The 23508-nt window shown below is 43.1% G+C and overlaps 2 protein-coding genes across 2 annotated transcripts in view; both read right to left on the bottom strand.

The window, feature by feature from the left end:
* Positions 1–4419: 4419 nt before the first annotated feature.
* LOC123129363 (ubiquitin-like-specific protease ESD4) lies at positions 4420–5296 on the bottom strand. The gene is made up of 5 exons (XM_044549554.1): positions 5287–5296; positions 5037–5167; positions 4842–4954; positions 4561–4738; positions 4420–4431 (listed from the first exon to the last, which is right to left on the bottom strand). The coding sequence occupies exons 1-5, from the start codon at positions 5294–5296 to the stop codon at positions 4420–4422; spliced, it is 444 nt and encodes a 147-aa protein (XP_044405489.1).
* A 727-nt stretch (positions 5297–6023) lies between these two features.
* The window catches only part of LOC123129362 (structural maintenance of chromosomes protein 6B-like), a 59821-nt gene continuing 42336 nt past the window's right edge, over positions 6024–23508 (bottom strand). Inside the window, exons 21-36 of the mRNA XM_044549553.1 lie at positions 22050–22147; positions 18513–18633; positions 18352–18411; positions 18258–18260; positions 17191–17844; positions 16931–17104; positions 16720–16827; positions 16519–16627; positions 7405–7607; positions 7228–7309; positions 7043–7116; positions 6756–6959; positions 6602–6673; positions 6426–6503; positions 6169–6301; positions 6024–6034 (exon numbers count right to left, since the gene is read on the bottom strand). Coding sequence (XP_044405488.1) covers positions 6024–6034; positions 6169–6301; positions 6426–6503; positions 6602–6673; positions 6756–6959; positions 7043–7116; positions 7228–7309; positions 7405–7607; positions 16519–16627; positions 16720–16827; positions 16931–17104; positions 17191–17844; positions 18258–18260; positions 18352–18411; positions 18513–18633; positions 22050–22147 — 2184 coding nt within the window. The remainder of the gene's footprint in view (positions 6035–6168; positions 6302–6425; positions 6504–6601; positions 6674–6755; positions 6960–7042; positions 7117–7227; positions 7310–7404; positions 7608–16518; positions 16628–16719; positions 16828–16930; positions 17105–17190; positions 17845–18257; positions 18261–18351; positions 18412–18512; positions 18634–22049; positions 22148–23508) is intronic.

Below are 23508 nucleotides of genomic sequence, written 5' to 3'. Positions count from 1 at the left end.
GATAATGTGAACTATGGGTGTTAATCACATGATGATGTGAACTATTGATGTTAAATCACATGGCGATGTGATCTAGATTATTGACTCTAGTGCAAGTGGGAGACTGAAGGAAATATGCCCTAGAGGCAATAATAAAGTTATTATTTATTTCCTTATTTCATGATAAATGTTTATTATTCATGCTAGAATTGTATTAACCGGAAACATAATACATGTGTGAATACATTGACAAATAGAGTGTCACTAGTATGCCTCTACTTGACTAGCTCGTTAATCAAAGATGGTTATGTTTCCTAACCATGGACAAAGAGTTGTTATTTGATTAACGGGATCACATCATTAGTTGAATGATCTGATTGACATGACCCGTTCTGTTAGCTTAGCACTTGATCGTTTAGTTTGTTGCTATTGCTTTCTTCATGACTTATACATGTTCCTATGAACTATGAGATTATGCAACTCCCGTTTACCGGAGGAACACTTTGTGTGCTACCAAACGTCACAACGTAACTGGGTGATTATAAAGGTGCTCTACAGGTGTCTCCGAAGGTACTTGTTGGGTTGGCGTATTTCAGGATTAGGATTTGTCACTCCGATGTCGGAGAGGTATCTCTGGGCCCTCTCGGTAATGCACATCACTTAAGCCTTGCAAGCATTGCAACTAATGAGTTAGTTGCGGGATGATGTATTACGGAACGAGTAAAGAGACTTGCCGGTAACGAGATTGAACTAGGTATTGGATACCGACGATCGAATCTCGGGCAAGTAACATACCGATGACAAAGGGAACAACGTATGTTGTTATGCGGTCTGACCGATAAAGATCTTCGTAGAATATGTAGGAGCCAATATGGGCATCCAGGTCCCGCTATTGGTTATTGACCGGAGACGTGTCTCGGTCATGTCTACATTGTTCTCGAACCGTAGGGTCCGCACGCTTAAGGTTTCGATGACAGTTATATTATGAGTTTATGAGTATTGATGTACCGAAGGAGTTCGGAGTCCCGGATGAGATCACGGACATGACGAGGAGTCTCGAAATGGTCGAGACGTAAAGATTGATATATTGGAAGCCTATGTTTGGACATCGGAAGTGTTCCGGGTGAAATCGGGATTTTACCGGATTACCGGGAGGTTACCGGAACCCCCGGGAGCCAAATGGGCCAACATGGGCCTTAGTGGAAAGTGAGAGGGCAGCCCACATAGGGCTGCGCCTCCCCCCCTCTCCCTAGTCCTATTACGACTAGGAGAGGGGCCGGCCACCTCTCTCTCTCTCTCTCCCCTTTGAAGGTTTCCTAGTTGAACTAGGATTGGAGGGGGGAGTCCTACTCCCGGTAGGAGTAGGACTCCTCCTGCGCCTCCCTCTATCTGGCCGGCCAGCTCCCCCTCCTCCAACCTTTATATACGGGGGCAGGGGCACCCCAAGACACACAAGTTGATCCTTGAGATCGTTCCTTAGCCGTGTGCGGTGCCCCCTGCCACCAAATTCCACCTCGATCATACCGTTACAGTGCTTAGGAGAAGCCCTGCGTCGGTAGTACATCAAGATCGTCACCACGCCGTCGTGCTGACGGAACTCTTCCTCGACGCTTTGCTGGATCGGAGCCCGAGGAACGTCATCGAGCTGAACGTGTGCTAAGAACTCGGAGGTGCCGGAAGTAACGGCACTTGGATCGGTCGGATCGGCAAGAAGACGTACGACTACTTCCTCTACGTTGCGTCAACGCTTCCGCTTCGGTCTATGAGGGTACGTAGACAATACTCTCCCCTCTCGTTGCTATGCATCACCATGATCTTGCGTGTGCGTAGGAAATTTTTGAAATTACCACGTTCCCCAACATAAAGTGAGAAGCTTATTCTGGACAGATGTGAGGTCAAGAATGATGTATGACATATGTGGAGATTGCATCAGTTTTGACACTACATTCCTAACATACAAGTACAACTTACCGTTTGCACCGTGTGGGAGTATCCCTACACGGCAACACATACTTGTTTGCTTGTGCATTCATTATCAATGAGACAAAAGACACGTTTGCTTGGTTGTTTGAACAATTCCTGATGGCTATGGGAGGCAAGCATCCTATATCGATAATTACATATCAGGACAAGGCAATGCAAGGAGCTATTGAACAAGTATTTCCTAATGCTACCCATAGGAGCTGCCTGTTTCACATAAAGAAAAAGGCAGAGGAGAAAGTTGGGCCATGTTTCCAAGCTAATGAAGGCCTCTATGAAGATTTCCAGGACATTGTGGACAACTCCTTGACTGTAGAAGAATTTGAAACAGACTGGCAAGAAATGATAGAGAAATACCAAGTTCACCACATAAAGTACTTCAGCGACATGTGGGAAAACAGGAAAAAGTTCATACCAGTGTATTTCAAGGAAAAGTTCTTCTCATTCATTCAAACTACAGCTAGAAGTGAAGGAACTAATGCCCTTTTCAAGAAAGGGGTTGGGGCTAAATTTAGTGCTACTAGCTTTTTAATAGAGTATGACCGGATACTTGATGTTGTGCATGACAGGGAAGAAGAATGTGACCATGTTTCCAGAAACAAGAAGGTTTGCAAGGAAATCCTTCTGGTCAAAATACAGCATAGAAAGGCAAGCACATGAGATGTACAACCTTGGAATATTCAGAAAATTCCAGTTTAAATGGCAGATACAACAAGGCTGCATGTCTTTGAACAAGAAAAGGACAAATACTACATTGTTGCCCAGGCTGAAAACTACCCTCTAAAGGAACTCCGGAAAAGGTTATACCTAGTGCAAGTTGGATTGAAAGAAGAAGAATACTCTTGCATTTGTTGCACATTCAAGAAAGATGGACTGTTGTGCTCACACATACTTCGAGTAATGATACATCTCAACATTGAGAAGATACCAGAAAAATACATCATTGATAGATGGAGGAAAAATGACTACAAGCTAGATATTTCAAAGACACCAGCTATTGCAGCTGAGAACTCCACACTAAGGTACAATGTGTTGGCAAGGAAAATGGTGCATGTGGCATCAATAGCTTCAAAGAAGAAGAGGAAGTATGAATATCTGCTGGGAGAATTAGATAGGATACAGAAAAGGCTCCGGGAAATGGATGATGAAGAAGAAACAACAGATGAGGGACAGAGTGTAGCAACTAGAATAGTTACATTCGTACCAACAGCAGGAGAAGGAGAAACAACAACACCATCATTCACAATACAAGACCCAGATATAGCGAAAACAAAAGGTAGACCAAGGATGCTAACTATTCGCGAAGCAATAAAGCAAAACAAGTTCTACAAATGCTCACATTGCGGATCTGAAAGTCACACGCTGAAGAATTGCACAAACCTCGACAAGGAATACAACAAGCCAAAAAGGAAACAAGCAAAGCAGTCGAAAACCCAAGGAGTGTCAAGAAAGGTAAGTTAAAAAATATTGAAATGAGATATACTTGATTACAAGAAAATAAATTAATAGTGGACACTGAACACAGGTGCAGAGAACAAAGGAGGCAACTAGAGGAGCAACAGCAAGAGGAAGGGCAATATGACGACGCAACACAATCCTATAGCAGAACCTCCGGAAGAATGAAGAAAACAAGATAGCAGAATATGAGAGAAGAAGAAAAGAAGACAGAAGAAAGATGAGTGGGATTAGGAGTGAGCGGGAATACTACAAATGTAGTACGAATGTCTTATGATTAGAAGGAAAACTAGGAGGGAGTACTACTAATGTATTAGCAATATCTTATTTTGGTACCTAATTTCAGACAGCCTAGCCGAATTCAAAATTTCATTAAATTATGATACATGCAATTCCAGAAAGGCAAGTAGACAAAAAAAGTTAACGATTATTTAGCATTATTTTACCTGTACAGAAAATGATAATATAATAAAATAGAACACGAAAAGAAATGGGAAAGAGTAAAAGTACAGAAAGCTCACATTACAGGACGAAGAGATGATTGTAGTTGCAGATATTGAAACCTGCCAGGAAACAAATATTGCACCTTCACTGAAATTAAAAGAAGAGATTAATTGTTAGGAACATAATAAAACTAGAACCTATACACAAAAAAACACATAAGCAACAAAGGGGACTGGGTAGGAACCTTGACTTCAGAGAACATTCAACTGAAATGAGAAACAAACATGCAACAGTAAAGAAATAAAAGGAAAATAAACACCAAGAACAAAAGCAACAGATACATATACAGACAGAAGAACATAATATTGCATACTATTACAAAAGAGTCACTGTTTCGGGACTACTATCTTGTTGGCTTACAAACCAACGGAAAACACCAAACCATCAACAACAAAGATGGTCGCAAAAGTAGTATTACAATCTATAAAAACGTCCAGAAACAATATCTATAGCTCAAAACTAAGCAGAGACTTCGATCTTCCAGTGCATCTCCCAGAAACTCTAAGCCTTGACCTGTACAACAAAAATAGGAAAACATTGTTTTATGCTGAAAAACATTGTTTCCATCTGCATTACATTCTATAGCTTACGTAAGCATGAAAGGAAATTCAGAAAAAACTAGAAAAAGTACTAAAAACTCACATCACCAAAGAAGTCTGTAACAAAAGTCTTGTCAATGCTGTTGAATGTACTGAAATACAACTCCTTAGCCAATCTGATTCTTATGTTGTCGATATCAGCAGGACCAAACATATTTCCAATTGGGGTCCTGGGAGTCCAATACTTCAGATACATGATAGAGAAAACACCACAATCATGGCTGAAAGAAGAGATGAGAAAGAAATAAAATTAAACGAAAATGATAACAAAACCAAAAAGAAAATTAATAGAAGGCGCACTGAAAGAGAAAAGAGAAGAAGTACCGATTATCTTGCTGAGGTACACTAGGGTACACAATATCAAAATTTTCAAAGTCGATACGAGTGCGCATGACAGGAGTCACAACCTGATCCCAGATGCTTATGAAATTTTCAATCTGCATCGAAGACAAAAATCACCAGTCTAAGTAACAATAATAGTTTGATCCATCGAATGAATCACTAATTTTTTTTGAATACCATTGCATCACGAACTTCCTTGTGAAAATGAGACTTTGGCCCATAAGCAGAATCAAGAAATGCGAATGCCCTCTCCTTCAAGCAAACAAGGAAAGTAAACCAGTGCTGATCCCGGGCAATAGGAAAAAAAGCTGCAAAAACAACACCAGAATAATATTCATCATCAATGAATATTACAGGAAAAAGAGGCAAACTAGAAGAAGGGAAAATGAGCTGAAAAGAAGAGACAAAAAACTACTTACCAAATTACTTCTCCACATTGCAAAAGCACTATTTGCACCATGAAATGCATTAGCTACAATCTCAACATTAACACCACTCAAAATGGTTTCCTGAAAATGCAAAAGACAACAATGACCCCAATGTAAGGACGAATAAGGACGAATAAGAAAAAAGATAACATAGATACAACTTACCCCAATGTAAGAGAAAAAGAAGTACTTCTTTGAAGCTGATGGATGAGATTGTTTGAAAAGATAACGATAGACACACAGAAGCAAGAAATTATTCACATCTTCTTTGGACTTCAAGGTTGCAAGATTTCGGTAGCTACAGTAAGCTCGGTCATATCGAATTGCTTCATACCTAGGGGAATATAGAAAACCAAACCAAAAATTAATTCATCCTGAAGCTAAAATGAATGAATTAAAGAAACAGTAGACCTAGAAAAAGAGAAGTTACATAGAAAACCTACAAACACAAATAATGAAAAAAGAGAGCAAAAGAACATACTTGCACCAAGTTTCATGCGTTCCTATTTCCACCATTGCAAGGTGGTGACGCCTTTCTTGATTAGTAACAGGAAACTTATTACCCTGAGCAACATATGGATCTGAGGTATATTTGCCAGGAACAACCATCCTCCGAGGTACATGACCGTGAGATGAACCACTAGGAACAATGGAAGATTGTGCATGAGCTTTAGGAACAGGAGCAGCTGAAGGAGGTCTAGGGGCACTCCTGGATGACAAGATCTCTACTTCTGGGCTAGAAGTAGCCTAACAACATAAAAATAGCAAAAGAAAGACAGAATAAGCACAACAACTTGAAGGGTGAAGACATTTAAAAAATAAAAGAAGAACAAGGGAGAAGGAAGAGAAAGATGAAAATACTTGTTGCTTCCTAGGATTACAACTAGTTGATTGAGGTGCTGTAAAGTTCTTGAGCTTGTTGTAAGCAACATCATTAGATCTTGAAAGCTGTTGACACCTAGCAGCAAAACTAGAAGTGCCTACAATTTGAATGTTGTCTTGTAGCTCTTTAACCTACATTGATTAAACATGCAAGAAGCGTTAGAGAATCAGTACATTACGTAAGACCTAAGAAACAAGAAAGCAAAAAGCAAAAAGAAAAAAATACAAGAAAGTTGACACAAGCTTGACAACATACTTCATTAGTAGGGTGGCTTGAGCAGTGAGTTGACTTGGAAACTTCAGAATTAGGCAAACCGGCCATTTCAATGCAATCCTGAAAACACAACAAATAAACAATCCAAAAAATCAGAATACAAACAAAACCAACTACTAAAAAAACAAAGAAAGTAAATAAAATTCAGAAATAATTACCTCATCATTTCGGGGATCCAGTGAATTCATAAATCTTTCAACAACATACTGAGAGCACTCAACATCACCTAGCTAAAACAAAATACAACCAAACAAAATCACTACTAATGTTCCAAAAAAAGATTACAATGGGAGTACAATGGGAGATGCTAACCGCATTATGGAAACGCTGCGACAAGCGAATAGGAACCAGAGGGGACAGTTCTCCAAAAGAATTGTCGACCTCTTTATCATTGGGCTCACCATTGGTAACATCGCCATTAGATTGAACACCAAGAGTGCGATTTAACTGAGCAAAAGTGGGTCTTTGAAAACCATTATCATCGGCCTTGGGTTCGCTATTTCTTAATAAGACCAGCTACACAAAACACAAAACAAGAGGGTGAGTTACAGAAATTGTTTCAAAACAATATCAAACTATACCAAGAAAAATAAATAAACACACAAAGGACCTGAGGGCTTCAAAGTAGAACCAACAACAGGAATTGCACACCACGTCGTTGAAGGGGATATACCTACAAAAAGAGAAGATACAAGCACAGGTGAAGAAAAAAATAAACAAGACACAAATAAAAAGGAAAATGAAGAAGACAAGAATTTAAATAAGAGAAAAGAAAAGCTCAGACCTATAGAATGAGAAGGACTTTTTATAGAAGATAAATCCGCCACTGGAATTGCAACTTCAACATTTGCCTCATTTACCAAGCCCTGCAAAAGAAAATAAAAAAAAAGATAAAAATACTAAATCATCAAGCGAATACAAGACAAAAAAGAAGAAGCACTAAATACAAAGTGTAAAATACCTCATCACACACTTTAGGAGCTGGACATGAACTAGATAAAACTATTGTGTTGTGAAAACCCCCAACACTAACAACACCAGAAACAAAAGGAGAAGCTTCATTCAAATTGGGGATTTGCTGCTGGACTTCAGGAGATGATGTCTCAACAACAGTCTCACACTTCCTCTCAGCAATGAAAGATTGAATAGAGACAGACTTGGCGCCTGCAAAAAGGATAAAGAAACAACATGCAAAAGGACAAAAAAATAAGATCATACAAGCAAGAAATACATACATCAGAAAATAATCTCAAAACAGGAAAGAACTTCAAGAAGGAACTAACCAAAAGAGAACTTGTTGAGAGAATGACCCTCACTTGAATAAACTTTAGGTGTCGGGACAGATTTGGCATTTAGAGTAGAGAGTGATATGTTGGAAATATGCCCTAGAGGCAATAATAAAAGCATTATTATTATATTTCCTTGTTCATGATAATTGTCTTTATTCATGCTATAATTGTGTTATCCGGAAATCGTAATACATGTGTGAATAACAGACACCAACATGTCCCTAGTAAGCCTCTAGTTGACTAGCTCGTTAATCAACATATAGTCATGGTTTCCTGGCTATGGACATAGGATGTCATTGATAACAAGATCACATCATTAGGAGAATAATGTGATGGACAAGACCCAATCCTAAACATAGCATAAAGATCGTATAGTTCGTTTGCTAGAGTTTTTCCAATGTCAAGTATCTTTTCCTTAGACCATGAGATCGTGTAACTCCCGGATACCGTAGGAATGCTTTGGTTATACCAAACGTCACAACGTAACTGGGTGACTATAAAGGTAGACTACGGGTATCTCCGAAAGTGTCTGTTGGGTTGACATGGATCAAGACTGGGATTTGTCACTCCGTATGACGGAGAGGTATCACTGGGCCCACTCGGTAATGCATCATCATAATGAGCTCAAAGTGACCAAGTGTCTGGTCACGGGATCATGCATTACGGTACGAGTAAAGTGACTTGCTAGTAACGAGATTGAACGAGGTATTGGGATACCGACGATCGAATCTCGGGCAAGTAACATATCGATTGACAAAGGGAATTGCATATGGGGTTGATTGAATCCTCGACATCGTGGTTCATCCGATGAGATCATCGTGGAGCATGTGGGAGCCAACATGGGTATCCAGATCCCGCTGTTGGTTATTGACCGGAGAGTCGTCTCGGTCATGTCTACTTGTCTCCCAAACCCGTAGGGTCTACACACTTAAGGTTTGGTGACGCTAGGGTTGTGAAGATATGTATATGCAGTAACCCGAATGTTGTTTGGAGTCCCGGATGAGATCCCGGACGTCACGAGGAGTTCCGGAATGGTCCGGAGGTAAAGAATTATATATAGGAAGTGCTATTTCGGCCATCGGGACAAGTTTCGGGGTCACCGGTATTGTACCAGGACCACCGGAAGGGTCCCGAGGGTCCACTGGGTGGGGCCACCTATCCCGGAGGGCCCCATGGGCTGAAGTGGGAAGGGACCCAGCCCAAAGTGGGCTGGGGCGCCACTCCCCTAGGGCCCACGCGGCTAGGGTTGAGGGGAAACCCTAGAGGGGGCGCCCCCTTGCTTGGGGGGCAAGCCCCCCACCCCTTGGCCGCCGCCCCCCTAGGAGATCCCATCTCCTAGGGCCGCCGCCCCCCTAGGCACCCCTATATATAGTGGGGGAGAGGAGGGATTTCACACCACAGCCTTTGGCGCATCCCTCTCTCCCTGTTACGTCTCTCTCTCTCGTAGTATAGGCGAAGCCCTGCTACTGTGACGCCCTGCATCCACCACCACGCCGTCGTGCTGCTGGATCATCATCAACCTCTCCTTTCCCCTTGCTGGATCAAGAAGGAGGAGACATCTCCCGTCCCGTACGTGTGTTGAACGCGGAGGTGCCGTCCGTTTGGCACTTGGTCATCGGTGATTTGGGTCACATCGTGTTCGACTACATCATCCCCGTTCTTTGAACGCTTCCGCTCGCGATCTACAAAGGTATGTAGATGCATCCGATGACTCGTTGCTAGATGAACTCATAGATGGATCTTGGTGAAACGAGTAGGAAATTTTTTTGTTTTCTGCAATGTTCCCCATCAGTGGCATCATGAGCTAGGTCTATGCGTAGTTCTTCTTGCGCGAGTAGAACACAATTTGTTGTGGGCGTAGATTTGTCAACTTTCTTGCTGCTACTAGTCTTATCTTACTTCAGCGATATTGTGGGATGAAGCGGCCCGGACCAACCTTACACGTACGCTTACGTGAGACCGGTTCCACCGACTAACATGCACTAGTTGCATAAGGTGGCTGGCGGGTGTCTGTCTCTCCCACTTTAATTGGAGCGGATTCGATGAAAAGGGTCCTTATGAAGGGTAAATAGAAGTTGACAAATCATGTTGTGGCTTTCACGTAGGTAAGAAAACGTTCTTGCTAGAACCCTATTTCATCCACGTAAAACTTGCAACAACAATTAGAGGACGTCTAACTTGTTTTTGCAGCAAGTGCTTTGTGATATGATATGGCCAAAGTTGTGATGAATGATGAATGATATATATGTGATGTATGAGATGATCATGCTATTGTAATAGGAATCACGACTTGCATGTCGATGAGTATGACAACCGGCAGGAGCCATAGGAGTTGTCTTTATTTTTTGTATGACCTACGTGTCATTGAGAAACGCCATGTAAATTACTTTACTTTATTGCTAAACGCGTTAGCCATAGTAGTAGAAGTAATAGTTGGCGAGCAACTTCATGGAGACACGATGATGGAGATCATGGTGTCAAGCCGGTGACAAGATGATTATGGAGCCCCAAGATGGAGATCAAAGGAGCTATGTGATGTTGGCCATATCATGTCACTATTATTATTTGATTGCATGTGATGTTTATCATGTTTTGCATCTTGTTTACTTAGAACGACGGTAGTAATAATATGATCCCTCATAGTAATTTCAAGAAAGTGTTTCCCCTAACTGTGCACCATTGCGACAGTTCGTTGTTTCGAAGCACCACGTGATGATCGGGTGTGATAGATTCTAACGTTCACATACAACGGGTGTAAGACAGATTTACACATGCAAACACTTAGGTTGACTTGACGAGCCTAGCATGTACAGACATGGCCTCGGAACACAGAAGACCGAAAGGTCGAGCATGAGTCGTATAGAAGATACGATCAACATGAAGATGTTCACCGACGTTGATTAGTCCGTCTCACGTGATGATCGGACACGGCCTAGTTGACCCGGATCATGTTATACTTAAATGACTGGAAGAGGGATGTCTATCTAAGTGGGAGTTCATTGAATAATTTGATTAGATGAACTTAATTATCATGAACTTAGTCTAAAATCTTTGCAATATGTCTTGTAGATCAAATGGCCAACATTGTCCTCAACTTCAACGCGTTCCTAGAGAAAACCAAGCTGAAAGACGCTGGCAGCAACTATACGGACTGGGTCTGGAACCTGAGAATCATCCTCATAGCTGCCAAGAAAGATTATGTCCTACTAGCACCGCTAGGTGACCCACCCGTCCCACAGAACCAAGACGTTATGAACGCTTGGCAGACACGTGCTGATGACTACTCCCTCGTTCAGTGCAGCATGCTTTACAGCTTAGAGCCGGGACTCCAAAAGCGTTTTGAGAGACATGGAGCATATGAGATGTTCGAAGAGCTGAAAATGGTTTTCCAAGCTCATGCCCGGTTCGAGAGATATGAGGTCTCCGACAAATTCTTCAGCTGTAAGATGGAGGAAAATAGTTCTGTCAGTGAGCACATACTCACTATGTCTGGGTTACATAACCGCTTGACTCAGCTGGGAGTTAATCACCCGGATGATGCGGTCATTGACAGAATCCTCCAGTCGCTTCCACCAAGCTACAAGAGCTTTGTGATGAACTTTAATATGCAGGGGATGGAAAAGACCATTCCTGAGTTATTTTCAATGCTGAAATCAGCGGAGGTAGAAGTCAAGAAGGAACATCAAGTGTTGATGGTGAATAAAACCACTAAGTTCAAGAAGGGCAAGGGTAAAAAGAACTTCAAGAAGGACGGCAAGGGAGTTGTCGCGCCCGGCAAGCAAGCTGCCGGGAAGAAGCCAAAGAATGGACCCAAGCCCGAGACTGAGTGCTTTTATTGCAAGGGAAGCGGTCACTGGAAGCGGAACTGCCCCAAATACTTAGCAGACAAGAAGGCCGGCAAAACAAAAGGTATATGTGATATACATATAATTGATGTGTACCTTACTAGTGTCCGTAGTAGCTCCTGGGTATTTGATACCGGTGCAGTTGCTCACATTTGTAACTCAAAGCAGGGGCTGCGGAATAAGCGGAAACTGGCAAAGGACGAGGTAACGATGCGCGTCGGGAATGGTTCCAAGGTCAATGTGATCGCCGTCGGCACGCTACCTCTATATTTACCTTCGGGATTAGTTTTAAACCTTAATAATTGTTATTTAGTGCCAGCTTTGAGCATGAACATTGTATCGGGATCTCGTTTAATTCGAGATGGCTACTCATTTAAATCCGAGAATAATGGTTGTTCGATTTATATGAGAGATATGTTTTATGGTCATGCTCCTATGGTGAATGGTTTATTCTTTATGAATCTCGAACGTAATGCTACACATGTTCATAATGTGAGTACCAAAAGATGTAAAGTTGATAATGATAGTCCCACATACTTGTGGCACTGCCGCCTTGGTCACATAGGTGTCAAACGCATGAAGAAGCTCCATGCAGATGGACTTTTAGAGTCTCTTGATTATGAATCATTTGACACATGCGAACCATGCCTCATGGGTAAAATGACCAAGACTCCGTTCTCAGGAACAATGGAGCGAGCAACCAACTTATTGGAAATCATACATACTGATGTGTGCGGTCCAATGAGTGTTGAGGCTCGCGGCGGCTATCGTTATGTTCTCACCCTCACTGATGACTTGAGTAGATATGGGTATATCTACTTAATGAAACACAAGTCTGAAACCTTTGAAAATTTCAAGGAATTTCAGAGTGAGGTTGAGAATCAACGTGACAGGAAAATCAAGTTTCTACGATCAGATCGGGGAGGAGAATACTTGAGTCATGAATTTGGCACACACTTAAGAAAATGTGGAATAGTTTCACAACTCACGCCGCCTGGAACACCTCAGCGTAACGGTGTATCCGAACGTCGTAATCGCACTCTATTAGATATGGTGCGATCTATGATGTCTCTTACCGATTTACCGCTATCTTTTTGGGGCTATGCTTTAGAGACTGCCGCATTCACTTTAAATAGGGCTCCGTCGAAATCCGTTGAGACGACACCGTATGAATTATGGTTTGGGAAGAAACCTAAGCTGTCGTTTCTAAAAGTTTGGGGATGCGATGCTTATGTCAAGAAATTTCAACCTGAAAAGCTCGAACCCAAGTCGGAAAAATGCGTCTTCATAGGATACCCAAAAGAAACTATTGGGTATACCTTCTACCTCAGATCCGAAGGCAAGGTCTTTGTTGCCAAGAATGGATTCTTTCTAGAGAAGGAGTTTCTCTCGAAAGAAGTGAGTGGGAGGAAAATAGAACTTGATGAAGTATTACCTCTTGAACCGGAAAATGGCGCAACTCAAGAAAATGTTCCTGAGGTGCCTGCACCGATTAGAGAGGAAGTTAATGATGATCATGAAACTTCAGATCAAGTTGCTACTGAACTTCGAAGGTCCACAAGGACACGTTCCGCACCAGAGTGGTACGGCAACCCTGTCTTGGAAATCATGTTGTTAGACAACGGTGAACCTTCGAACTATGAAGAAGCGATGGCGGGCCCGGATTCTGACAAATGGCTAGAAGCCATGAAATCCGAGATAGGATCCATGTATGAAAACGAATTATGGACTTTGACTGACTTGCCCGTTGAACGGCGAGCCATAGAAAATAAATGGATCTTTAAGAAGAAGACAGACGCGGATGGTAATGTGACCATCTATAAGGCTCAGCTTGTCGCTAAGGGTTATCGACAAGTTCAAGGGGTTGACTATGATGAGACTTTCTCACTGGTAGCGAAGCTAAAGTCCGTCCGAATCATGTTAGCAATTGCCGCATTCTACGATTATGAGATATGGCAAATGGACGTCAAAACGGCATTCCTTAATGATTTCCTTAAGGAAGAATTGTATATGATGCAGCCGGAAGGTTTTGTCGATCCTAAGAATGCTGACAAGGTGTGCAAGCTCCAACGCTCGATTTGTGGGCTGGTGCAAGCATCTCGGAGTTGGAACATTCGCTTTGATGAGATGATCAAAGCGTTTGGGTTTACGCAGACTTATGGAGAAGCCTGCGTTTACAAGAAAGTGAGTGGGAGCTCTGTAGCATTTCTCATACTATATGTAGATGACATACTCTTGATGGGAAATGATATAAAACTCTTGGACAGCATCAAGGCTTACTTGAATAAGAGTTTTTCAATGAAGGACCTTGGAGAAGCTGCTTATATATTAGGCATCAAGATCTATAGAGATAGATCAAGACGCCTCATAGGTCTTTCACAAAGCACATACCTTGAGAAGATATTGAAGAAGTTCAATATGGATCAATCTAAGAAGGGGTTCTTGCCTGTGTTACAAGGTATGAAATTGAGCTCGGCTCAAAGTCCGACCACGGCAGAAGAAATAGAAGAGATGAGTGTCATCCCCTATGCCTCAGCCATAGGTTCTATTATGTATGCCATGCTGTGTACCAGACCTGATGTAAACCTTGCCGTAAGTTTGGTAGGAAGGTACCAAAGTAATCCCGGCAAGGAACACTGGACAGCGGTCAAGAATATCCTGAAGTACCTGAAAAGGACTAAGGAAATGTTTCTCGTTTATGGAGGTGACGAAGAGCTCGTCGTAAAGGGTTACGTCGACGCTAGCTTCGACACAGATCTGGATGACTCTAAGTCACAAACCGGATACGTGTATATTTTGAATGGTGGGGCAGTAAGCTGGTGCAGTTACAAGCAGAGCGTCGTGGCGGGATCTACATGTGAAGCGGAGTACATGGCAGCCTCAGAGGCAGCACATGAAGCAATTTGGGTGAAGGAGTTCATCACCGACCTCGGAGTCATACCCAATGCGTCGGGGCCGATCAAGCTCTTCTGTGACAACACTGGAGCTATTGCACTTGCCAAGGAGCCTAGGTTTCACAAGAAGACAAGGCACATCAAGCGTCGCTTCAACTCCATTCGTGAAAATGTTCAAGATGGAGACATAGAGATTTGTAAAGTACATACGGACCTGAATGTAGCAGATCTGTTGACTAAACCTCTCCCTAGGGCAAAACATGATCAACACCAGAATTCCATGGGTGTTCGATTCATCACAATGTAACTAGATTATTGACTCTAGTGCAAGTGGGAGACTATTGGAAATATGCCCTAGAGGCAATAATAAAAGCATTATTATTATATTTCCTTGTTCATGATAATTGTCTTTATTCATGCTATAATTGTGTTATCCGGAAATCGTAATACATGTGTGAATAATAGACACCAACATGTCCCTAGTAAGCCTCTAGTTGACTAGCTCGTTAATCAACAGATAGTCATGGTTTCCTGGCTATGGACATAGGATGTCATTGATAACAAGATCACATCATTAGGAGAATAATGTGATGGACAAGACCCAATCCTAAACATAGCATAAAGATCGTATAGTTCGTTTGCTAGAGTTTTTCCAATGTCAAGTATCTTTTCCTTAGACCATGAGATCGTGTAACTCCCGGATACCGTAGGAATGCTTTGGGTATACCAAACGTCACAACGTAACTGGGTGACTATAAAGGTAGACTACGGGTATCTCCGAAAGTGTCTGTTGGGTTGACATGGATCAAGACTGGGATGTGTCACTCCGTATGATGGAGAGGTATCACTGGGCCCACTCGGTAATGCATCATCATAATGAGCTCAAAGTGACCAAGTGTCTGGTCACGGGATCATGCATTACGGTACGAGTAAAGTGACTTGCTAGTAACGAGATTGGACGAGGTATTGGGATACCGACGATCGAATCTCGGGCAAGTAACATATCGATTGACAAAGGGAATTGCATATGGGGTTGATTGAATCCTCGACATCGTGGTTCATCCGATGAGATCATCGTGGAGCATGTGGGAGCCAACATGGGTATCCAGATCCCGCTGTTGGTTATTGACCGGAGAGTCGTCTCGGTCATGTCTACATGTCTCCCGAACCCGTAGGGTCTACACACTTAAGGTTCGGTGACGCTAGGGTTGTGAAGATATGTATATGCAGTAACCCCAACGTTGTTCGGAGTACCGGATGAGATCCCGGACGTCACGAGGAGTTCCGAAATGGTCCGGAGGTAAAGAATTATATATAGGAAGTGCTATTTCGGCCATCGGGACAAGTTTCAGGGTCACCGGTATTGTACCGGGACCACCGAAAGTGTCCCAGGGGTCCACCGGGTGGGGCCACCTATCCTGGAGGGCCCCATGGGCTGAAGTGGGAAGGGACCCAGCCCAAAGTGGGCTGGGGCGCCACTCCCCTAGGGCCCATGCGGCTAGGGTTGAGGGGAAACCCTAGAGGGGGCGCCCCCTTGCTTGGGGGGCAAGCCCCCCACCCCTTGGCCGCCGCCCCCTAGGAGATCCAATCTCCTAGGGCCGGCGCCCCCCTAGGCACCCCTATATATAGTGGGGGAGAGGAGGGATTTCACACCACAGCCTTTGGCGCATCCCTCTCTTCCTGTTACGTCTCTCTCTCTCGTAGTATAGGCGAAGCCCTGCTACTGTGACGCCCTGCATCCACCACCACGCCGTCGTGCTGCTGGATCATCATCAACCTCTCCTTTCCCCTTGCTGGATCAAGAAGGAGGAAACGTCTCCCGTCCCGTACGTGTGTTGAACGCGAAGGTGCCATCCGTTCGGCACTTGATCATCGGTGATTTGGGTCACGTCGTGTTCGACTACATCATCCCCGTTCTTTGAACGCTTCCGCTCGCAATCTACAATGGTATGTAGATGCATCTGATGACTCGTTGCTAGATGAACTCATAGATGGATCTTGGTGAAACGAGTAGGAAATTTTTTTGTTTTCTGCAACGTTCCCCAACATGATAAGCATTCTAGAACGTCAATTACAAGGGACTGTGACCATTCTACAAATAGCTTGGGCTTGTCTTTGTTCCTAGATTGAACAAGGTCTATGACTACTTGAGCAGCCTGAAAAAAGTTCAATAAAACAACACAATTAAAACAACCAAAGCAACAAAGTGGAAAAAGAGCAGAAAGTACAAACCCAAAACTACACTAACCTCAAACCCAAAACGAGCACCGAAGGATTTCTGCACATTCATTTCAAAAAGCATGTCACTGCAAAGGGGAACATCACCATCTTTGCTTGCTGAAGATTTCTCGATAGACTGCTAGAACGAGAAGGAATAATTTCATATGAGAACATACTGAAAACATAAACAAGCAAAAAAATAATTATAAAATTAAAACAAAAGAACAAAAATAACAAACCTGTGGATTAACTGGAGCACACAACCGCTTTAGAGACCTCTTGCCATAAGAGCGGCTATTGTTTCTGTCAAGCTCTGAAAATTGCTTAACTTTGTTACCTCTCCATGCTAGAATCCGGGGCTTGACATCATGGACAGAATGGAGACCGAAATTAAGTTGGTCAAGGTAACAAACCTATAAACAACCACACAAGAAAGAGATTAAAGGCAATAACATAAAATAAACTTAAAATAAAAGTAAAGAACAAGAACAAGACTTACAGCAAAAGCGTAGTGACAACCACCAAACGTCACTGATCTTTTAGAAGCAACTTTAGTGGAATTCTTGAACTTTTTGATGCTGCTCAACAACCACTCATAAACATATCCGGACAGATCATAGTTGCACATAGAAGAACAATCCCTAAAAATATGCAGGTACTTCGGGATAGGACTGAGGCTAGAGTTGGGACAAAGGAATGAGGACAACGCAACAATCATGAAGCAAATGAAAATGTCTTCATCAGACAACTCGACTTCGGTGGATTTAAGCTTGTTGGCAAAGAAAGAGACAGGAGGAATACTAGAAACATTGAAGTGAGACAGGATAAAATCACGGCCAGACTCAGGATCAGACACAAGTGGTTCGCCATCTACTAGGAGGTCAAGGATATCGTGGATGTCATACTTGGCCATTGGGATAAATTTCCTTTCGAACTGGAATTCAGATGAAGGGACATCAAACCTACTAGCAAGCCACTTCACTAGCCTAAGGGGAACCTCGGTCCTAACAAAGTTTAAGAGACAACCCATGCCGTATGTCTGGATGACATTCTGATACCTAGGACACATTCCAGCAACAACACCAGAGAAGAACTTCCCAGAATATCTAGTGAAAGTGGCACAAGTGGGGAAATCAGTAGATCGTTTCTGCCTCTACAAAACAACAAAAGGAGAGACACAAATGAAAAACATAGGATAGAACCGAAACCAATAAAACTAAGAAAATACACAAGGAAGAAAACATTAATACATTCAGATTACTACAGTACTTTAATAAAAGTACGCAACTAACGCATAAACAACACAACTACGGTTGAAAACTCTGAAAACCAAACTTCTGTGGTTACCTTTGTATTACAGAAGAACAACAAAACTACGGAGGACAGAAAACATTACATGCTACCAAGGTAAATTACATATAAAATATACTACATGAAGCTATCATCTGGAAAAGCAAAAACTAACATTATATGAGAGCGCGAAAATACAGGACATTTAAACAGATATGGGGAACTAACCACATTCCTCCTAGAAGCAGATGATAGTTTCCTCTTTCAGCATTTTACTTTCTGAAATGACAAAAAACACAAATGTCACCAAAAAGAAAAAAACCAAATTAACAAAAGAAGGAAAGAACTAAAAAGAAAAGAAAGAACATACCTGATTGAGATAGAACTTCAAAAGAGCCTTGTCGAACTCTCCTTCATCTCGAGATAGATCCTGCAAACAAAGAAGAAATAAAACAGACCAAAATAATTAAATCAAAGCTAAAAGATAAAGAAATTAAACAACAAAGAAAAGAAACATAAATAAGTAACTACCGGAGACACGGGATGAGAACCATCTTCTGCAAAATCATTAGGCACGAAAGCTTCATCCACTGAATCTGCACTCTCTAAAGATGATACTAATGGAACATCCTGATGAGACACTTTCCGTAGCCTACCCATTTAAACCTGTAAACGGAACATAAAATTACACTGAAACTACAATCAAATTACACTGAAAAATCCACTTAAATTACACTGGAATTAAAATGGGTACACTGCACTGTAAAGTTAAAATAAATTACAATGAAACTACAATCAAATTACACTGTAAAATCCACTAAAATTACACTGGAATTAAATGGGTACACTGCACTATAAAGTTAGAATAAATTATACTGAAACTACAATCAAATTACACTGAAAAATCCACTTAAATTACACTGGAATTAAAATGGGTACACTGCACTGTAAAGTTAAAATAAATTACACTGAAACTACAATCAAATTACACTGTAAAATCCACTAAAATTACACTGGAATTAAATGGGTACACTGCACTGTAAAGTTAGAATAAATTACACTGAAACTACAAACAAATTACACTGAAAAATCCACTAAAATTACACTAGAATTAAATGGGTACAATGCACTGTAAAGTTAGGATGAACTAAACTGTAAAATCCACCAAAATTACACTGGAATTAAATAAGTAAATTACACTTAAAAGTACGAAATGCTGGGATGAACTACACTGTGAGAAAATCCATTCAAATTACACAGAAAATCTGGGACAGGTTATGCTGCAAGACTGAGACAAATTACATTACAATGCAGAAAATGAGATAAAATCACAGTGGAATTAAAACGGCTAAAATACACTTAAAGTCTGTAAATCTGAGATGAATTACACAGTAAAACTGACATAAAGTTACAATGAAAATCTGGAAAAATTACACATAAAACTACACTGCAATTACAATCAGAAATCACCCTAGAAATTCAGGGTTAATTACACTATATAAACTGGGAGAAATTACCCCTGTAAGACTACAAAACTGATATTACACTGGAAGTCTGTGACGACACTGAAAAGGTCTGATCAAACAATTGACAACACTGAAAAGGGCTGAGCCAAAAGTACACTGAAATTAAACTTAAAATTCATTCCTGCTAGAAGAAAAACAAACATGGTACAAAGGAGAACTACACCTCCAACAACAAATCAGGAGCCTAATTCATTTGAATACAAAAAAAGAGCTTGACACGAGCACCTAGCATCTACCAGTACATGAGCAGGGGCAAGAGCAGGAAAACACGCAGAAGCATCAGGGAGCATCCCGACATGAGCAGGAACGAGCTAGGCATCTCCCAGTACATCTACAACATCCCGCATGCTACAACTACAGACATCCGCCAAGCTACATCTACAGAATCCCCCTCAGCTACAGGAACATGAGCAGCTACAAGTACATGAGCACCTACAGATCGCCCTCACCTACAGGAACATGAGCACCTACAGGAACATCTACAGACAAATCTACAGAATCCCTCGCGCCTACAGGAACACGAGCACCTACAAGAACATCTACAGATCGCCCTCTCATCTACATGAACAGCTGCATCTCCACAGACAAAAGGGGGACAAAGCCACTGCATCTACAAACTACAACAATACAAACAGCAGCGCGCGCAGGACGACCACAACAACCAGAAGCCTAGCAATCTAGCGGCTGCACCACCTGCGCGAGAGGGCGACATGAACTGACCTAGATCTGGGACGAACAAGAGCAGAACAACACAAGCGCGCGACGGGGAGAGAGAGAGAGGAACAACCAACCGCGACACCGGGGAGCGAAGAGGAAGTGGAGAGAAATCAAGCTCGAGTGGGGGAAGGTCTCGAAATCGCCATGGACAGTGAGAATCGCCTCCTGCTCCGCCGCTCGAGCTCCCCCTCAACCTTATCCAAACAGAGAGGACGAAATGAAAAGGGAGGAAAGGCACACTACCCCAAATTCAAATGAGACAAAAATCAGAGCCGGCCGGGCGCGGTGGTAACGGGCACAGAGAAAACCGCACAGCACAAAAAAACCGGACCCGACAACAAGACCAGCGCGAATCTCCGCGCAAGAACGGACCTGTGTTTTGATTTTCGGCTGAATTTCGTCCATCTTGCCTGGGCCCGGTAAATATCTGTGCCGGCCCAAAATTTCAGCCCAGTTTGAACGTTTTTTGGCCCAATCCTACTTCTGGGGCCTCCCCACGGTTTACCTAATTTAAAAGCATCGAACCATGCCTAAACCCTAGACAAATCACGATCCCCGCTCCTCCTGTGTTCGCGGAGGCGGCGGCGGCGGCGGCGCTGCGCTGCGCCCAGACGCTGACTCCTCCAATTGTCGCTGCTGGCCTCCCCGCTCGATCCTACTGCTCCTGCCCCGTTCAAGCCATCCCGATGGCCAGCCCACTGCTGCTGACCTCTGCGGGCTGTAGCTAAATCCATCGACAACTCCTGAACTCTGCAGCCTCTTCCTGTACTTGTTTCAATCTTTTCTTTTGGAGCTGATGGTAATGTTGGACTGACGCAAAGTTTGGTAAACATTTATATATGTACTCCTTAGTGTTGTTGGACTGCTATACTTGCTCTGCTTTTTTCAAAAATTTCGGCCAGATTTCGGTCAAATTTCCTTTAAAATTCAAATTTTGTTTTTGTAATTTCGTCTGAGATTTGACCGATATTTTTGAAATGGCCGAACTTCGTCCATCTCGTCCAGGGGCGAAAAAATATGCAAACCGAAAGCCAAAACACATGGCCATACAAGTAAGAAGAAACTGGGTCACCGCCCACCAATTGCCTCACCCTATTTATCACCCTTGGCTCCATGACCCGAGCACGAAAGTGATTCACTTCAACGACAATTTAACTAGCATGCATCGCTCCCAAAAAGACCCTGAAATTTGGGGCAGTGAATATGCATCATCAACGGGTCCTGCGTTTCCTATTGTGCAGGGCCATCGTCATGCACAATCGTCAGAGGAAACACAAACCACCACAGAGAATAGACATCATATGTTTACGACATACTGCAAAGTCTAGATGCTTTGAGCTCGCAGCGCCTTCTTTTGTTTGTCCTACTGCAAACAATTAGCCCGGCATCAACATTGATACAAACACTAAAGCCGGATATCAATGCAAACCGAAAGAACAACGACTGAATTCCATTTTATTCCTCTGTTATCCTGCTGCCTGATGAACTGGCAGATAAAATTGTATCAATCGCCTTGACAGGACGTCACGGGGAAGATTGCGTCATTCGCGAGACAGTCGCCGAGGCGGTGTGCGTGCTCTCGGTGATGGGATCCATCTCCAGGGCCGTTCTCCACCACCCGGCAGATCATCCTCCTTCATACAACAACCCTGCCATTTACGAAGTAGGCGACAATCCTATATACAACGAACAAATCAAAAATATGATGCACCTGAGACTTGTATCTATCCCATCCACGATGTAAACTTGTTTGTAGGGGCTGTATGAAATCGTGAGTTTATCCGGCTCTTACAATCTGAATGATGGCCAGCAAAATCAAACCAACCGGATCAGCGTCATGCTCTGCAGCCCGAAGAGGCATGTCATTGGAGGTGTTCTTACTGGAGCATTGGTAGCTGCTACTATATTGCAGGTAACATCAATCTACCAGACCAATACATCTGTTAATATTCAGACATGAAACAATGTGTAATTCTGTTTGACATGTGCAAGTGGTGCTAGGGACATTGGTGCACGGATAGTCCAAGAAAAGCGGGAAACCGCCAACCTTCGGTCCTCACTCGCTCACCCGCGCTGAGCCTCACCGCCCTCTGTTGTGAGGACGGGAGGGTGGCCTAGGTATGGGATATTTGAGATGAGAAGTTCGAACATTGATATCAACTCTTCTATGTTACGTAATCTTGGGTCCGCTACACCAGCGTTTCTGACCCACATGCGTCAACCAGGCCTAACCAGAGAGCAACACCAACTTATGAGAGGCCTTGGTTCCTCTCCCCAAAAGACTAGCCTAGTAGGAGGGGACACCCCCGCCCTTATAAATCGTGTTATGTCTCCTCCCACAACCAATGTAGGACTAAACCCAATAATCTCTTCCTCACAAATCAGTCACCCATGGGCCTGCTAACACCAGCGTTTCCAGCTCACCAACCATGACCGCCCACCCGTGAGTTCACCGAGATTTATTTCGGACATCTAGGCTCAGATAGCAATTGTTACACAATCTCGGGTCCGCTACACCAGCGGTTCCGACGTCCATGCGTCAACCAGGCCCAACTGGAGAGCAGCACCAACTTAGAGGCCTTGGGCCCTCCCCCCCCCCCCCCCCCCCCCCCCCCCCCGCCGCCGAAAAAAAGACTAGCCTATTAGGAGGGGACACTTTGTTAGAGTTTCGTCGATTATTATTGTATACAGTAGGTTACAGTTGAACTTGATTTTGAATTGTGTGTAGACAGGGTAGGAGTTGTGTCCGAATAGGACACTTGTATCCTAGGCCTCTCATATATACTGAGGGTAGACACACGATGTCAATATAATAGCACGGGCAAGCGAGGAAGCCGGCGGCGTGTGCCGGCGCCCGGGCGGACGGGGTGCTGTATTATGACGGTGTCATAGGGAGGAGCGCCTGTAGTCATGCCCCGGTGTAGGCATGACGGTGAGCCTTGTTAACAAATCTCGGTGTCGTGTTTGCATGATTGTTTGGTCCTCGAATGATCAACGCTATGCCTCGGATTTATTCTAACAAGTGACATAATAAGCTAGGTTCGATTTGAGGTTGCGGATTTATTGATCAAAGGAGAGCGACGGCAATCTACTGCAGATTGGCACGATATTCGCATGGGATGTCGGCAGCGATCGGAGAACGTTGGGTATTAAGCGATCGGAAGCAATAGGCGACGGTAGCGGCAAGTGCATACATGAGGCATGTACATCCGTTTAGACGGCACCTGTCTGTAGCTGCTTGTCACTTCACATACAGATGGCTAAATAAGCAGCTTGTACAGTGA

The sequence above is a fragment of the Triticum aestivum genome, chromosome 6A (genome assembly GCF_018294505.1).
Source record: "Triticum aestivum cultivar Chinese Spring chromosome 6A, IWGSC CS RefSeq v2.1, whole genome shotgun sequence".
Lineage (NCBI taxonomy): Eukaryota > Viridiplantae > Streptophyta > Magnoliopsida > Poales > Poaceae > Triticum > Triticum aestivum.
This window is presented reverse-complemented; position numbering and strand designations above follow the sequence as displayed.

Excerpts from the sequence above, each read along its gene's own strand:
- LOC123129363 (XM_044549554.1), bottom strand. Across the intron at positions 4,955-5,036 it reads AGGAAGTTCGTGATGCAATG|ATTGAAAATTTCATAAGCAT; the intron begins GTATTCAAAAAA and ends TCTTCGATGCAG. Across the intron at positions 4,739-4,841 it reads GTACCTCAGCAAGATAATCG|CCATGATTGTGGTGTTTTCT; the intron begins GTACTTCTTCTC and ends CTCTTCTTTCAG.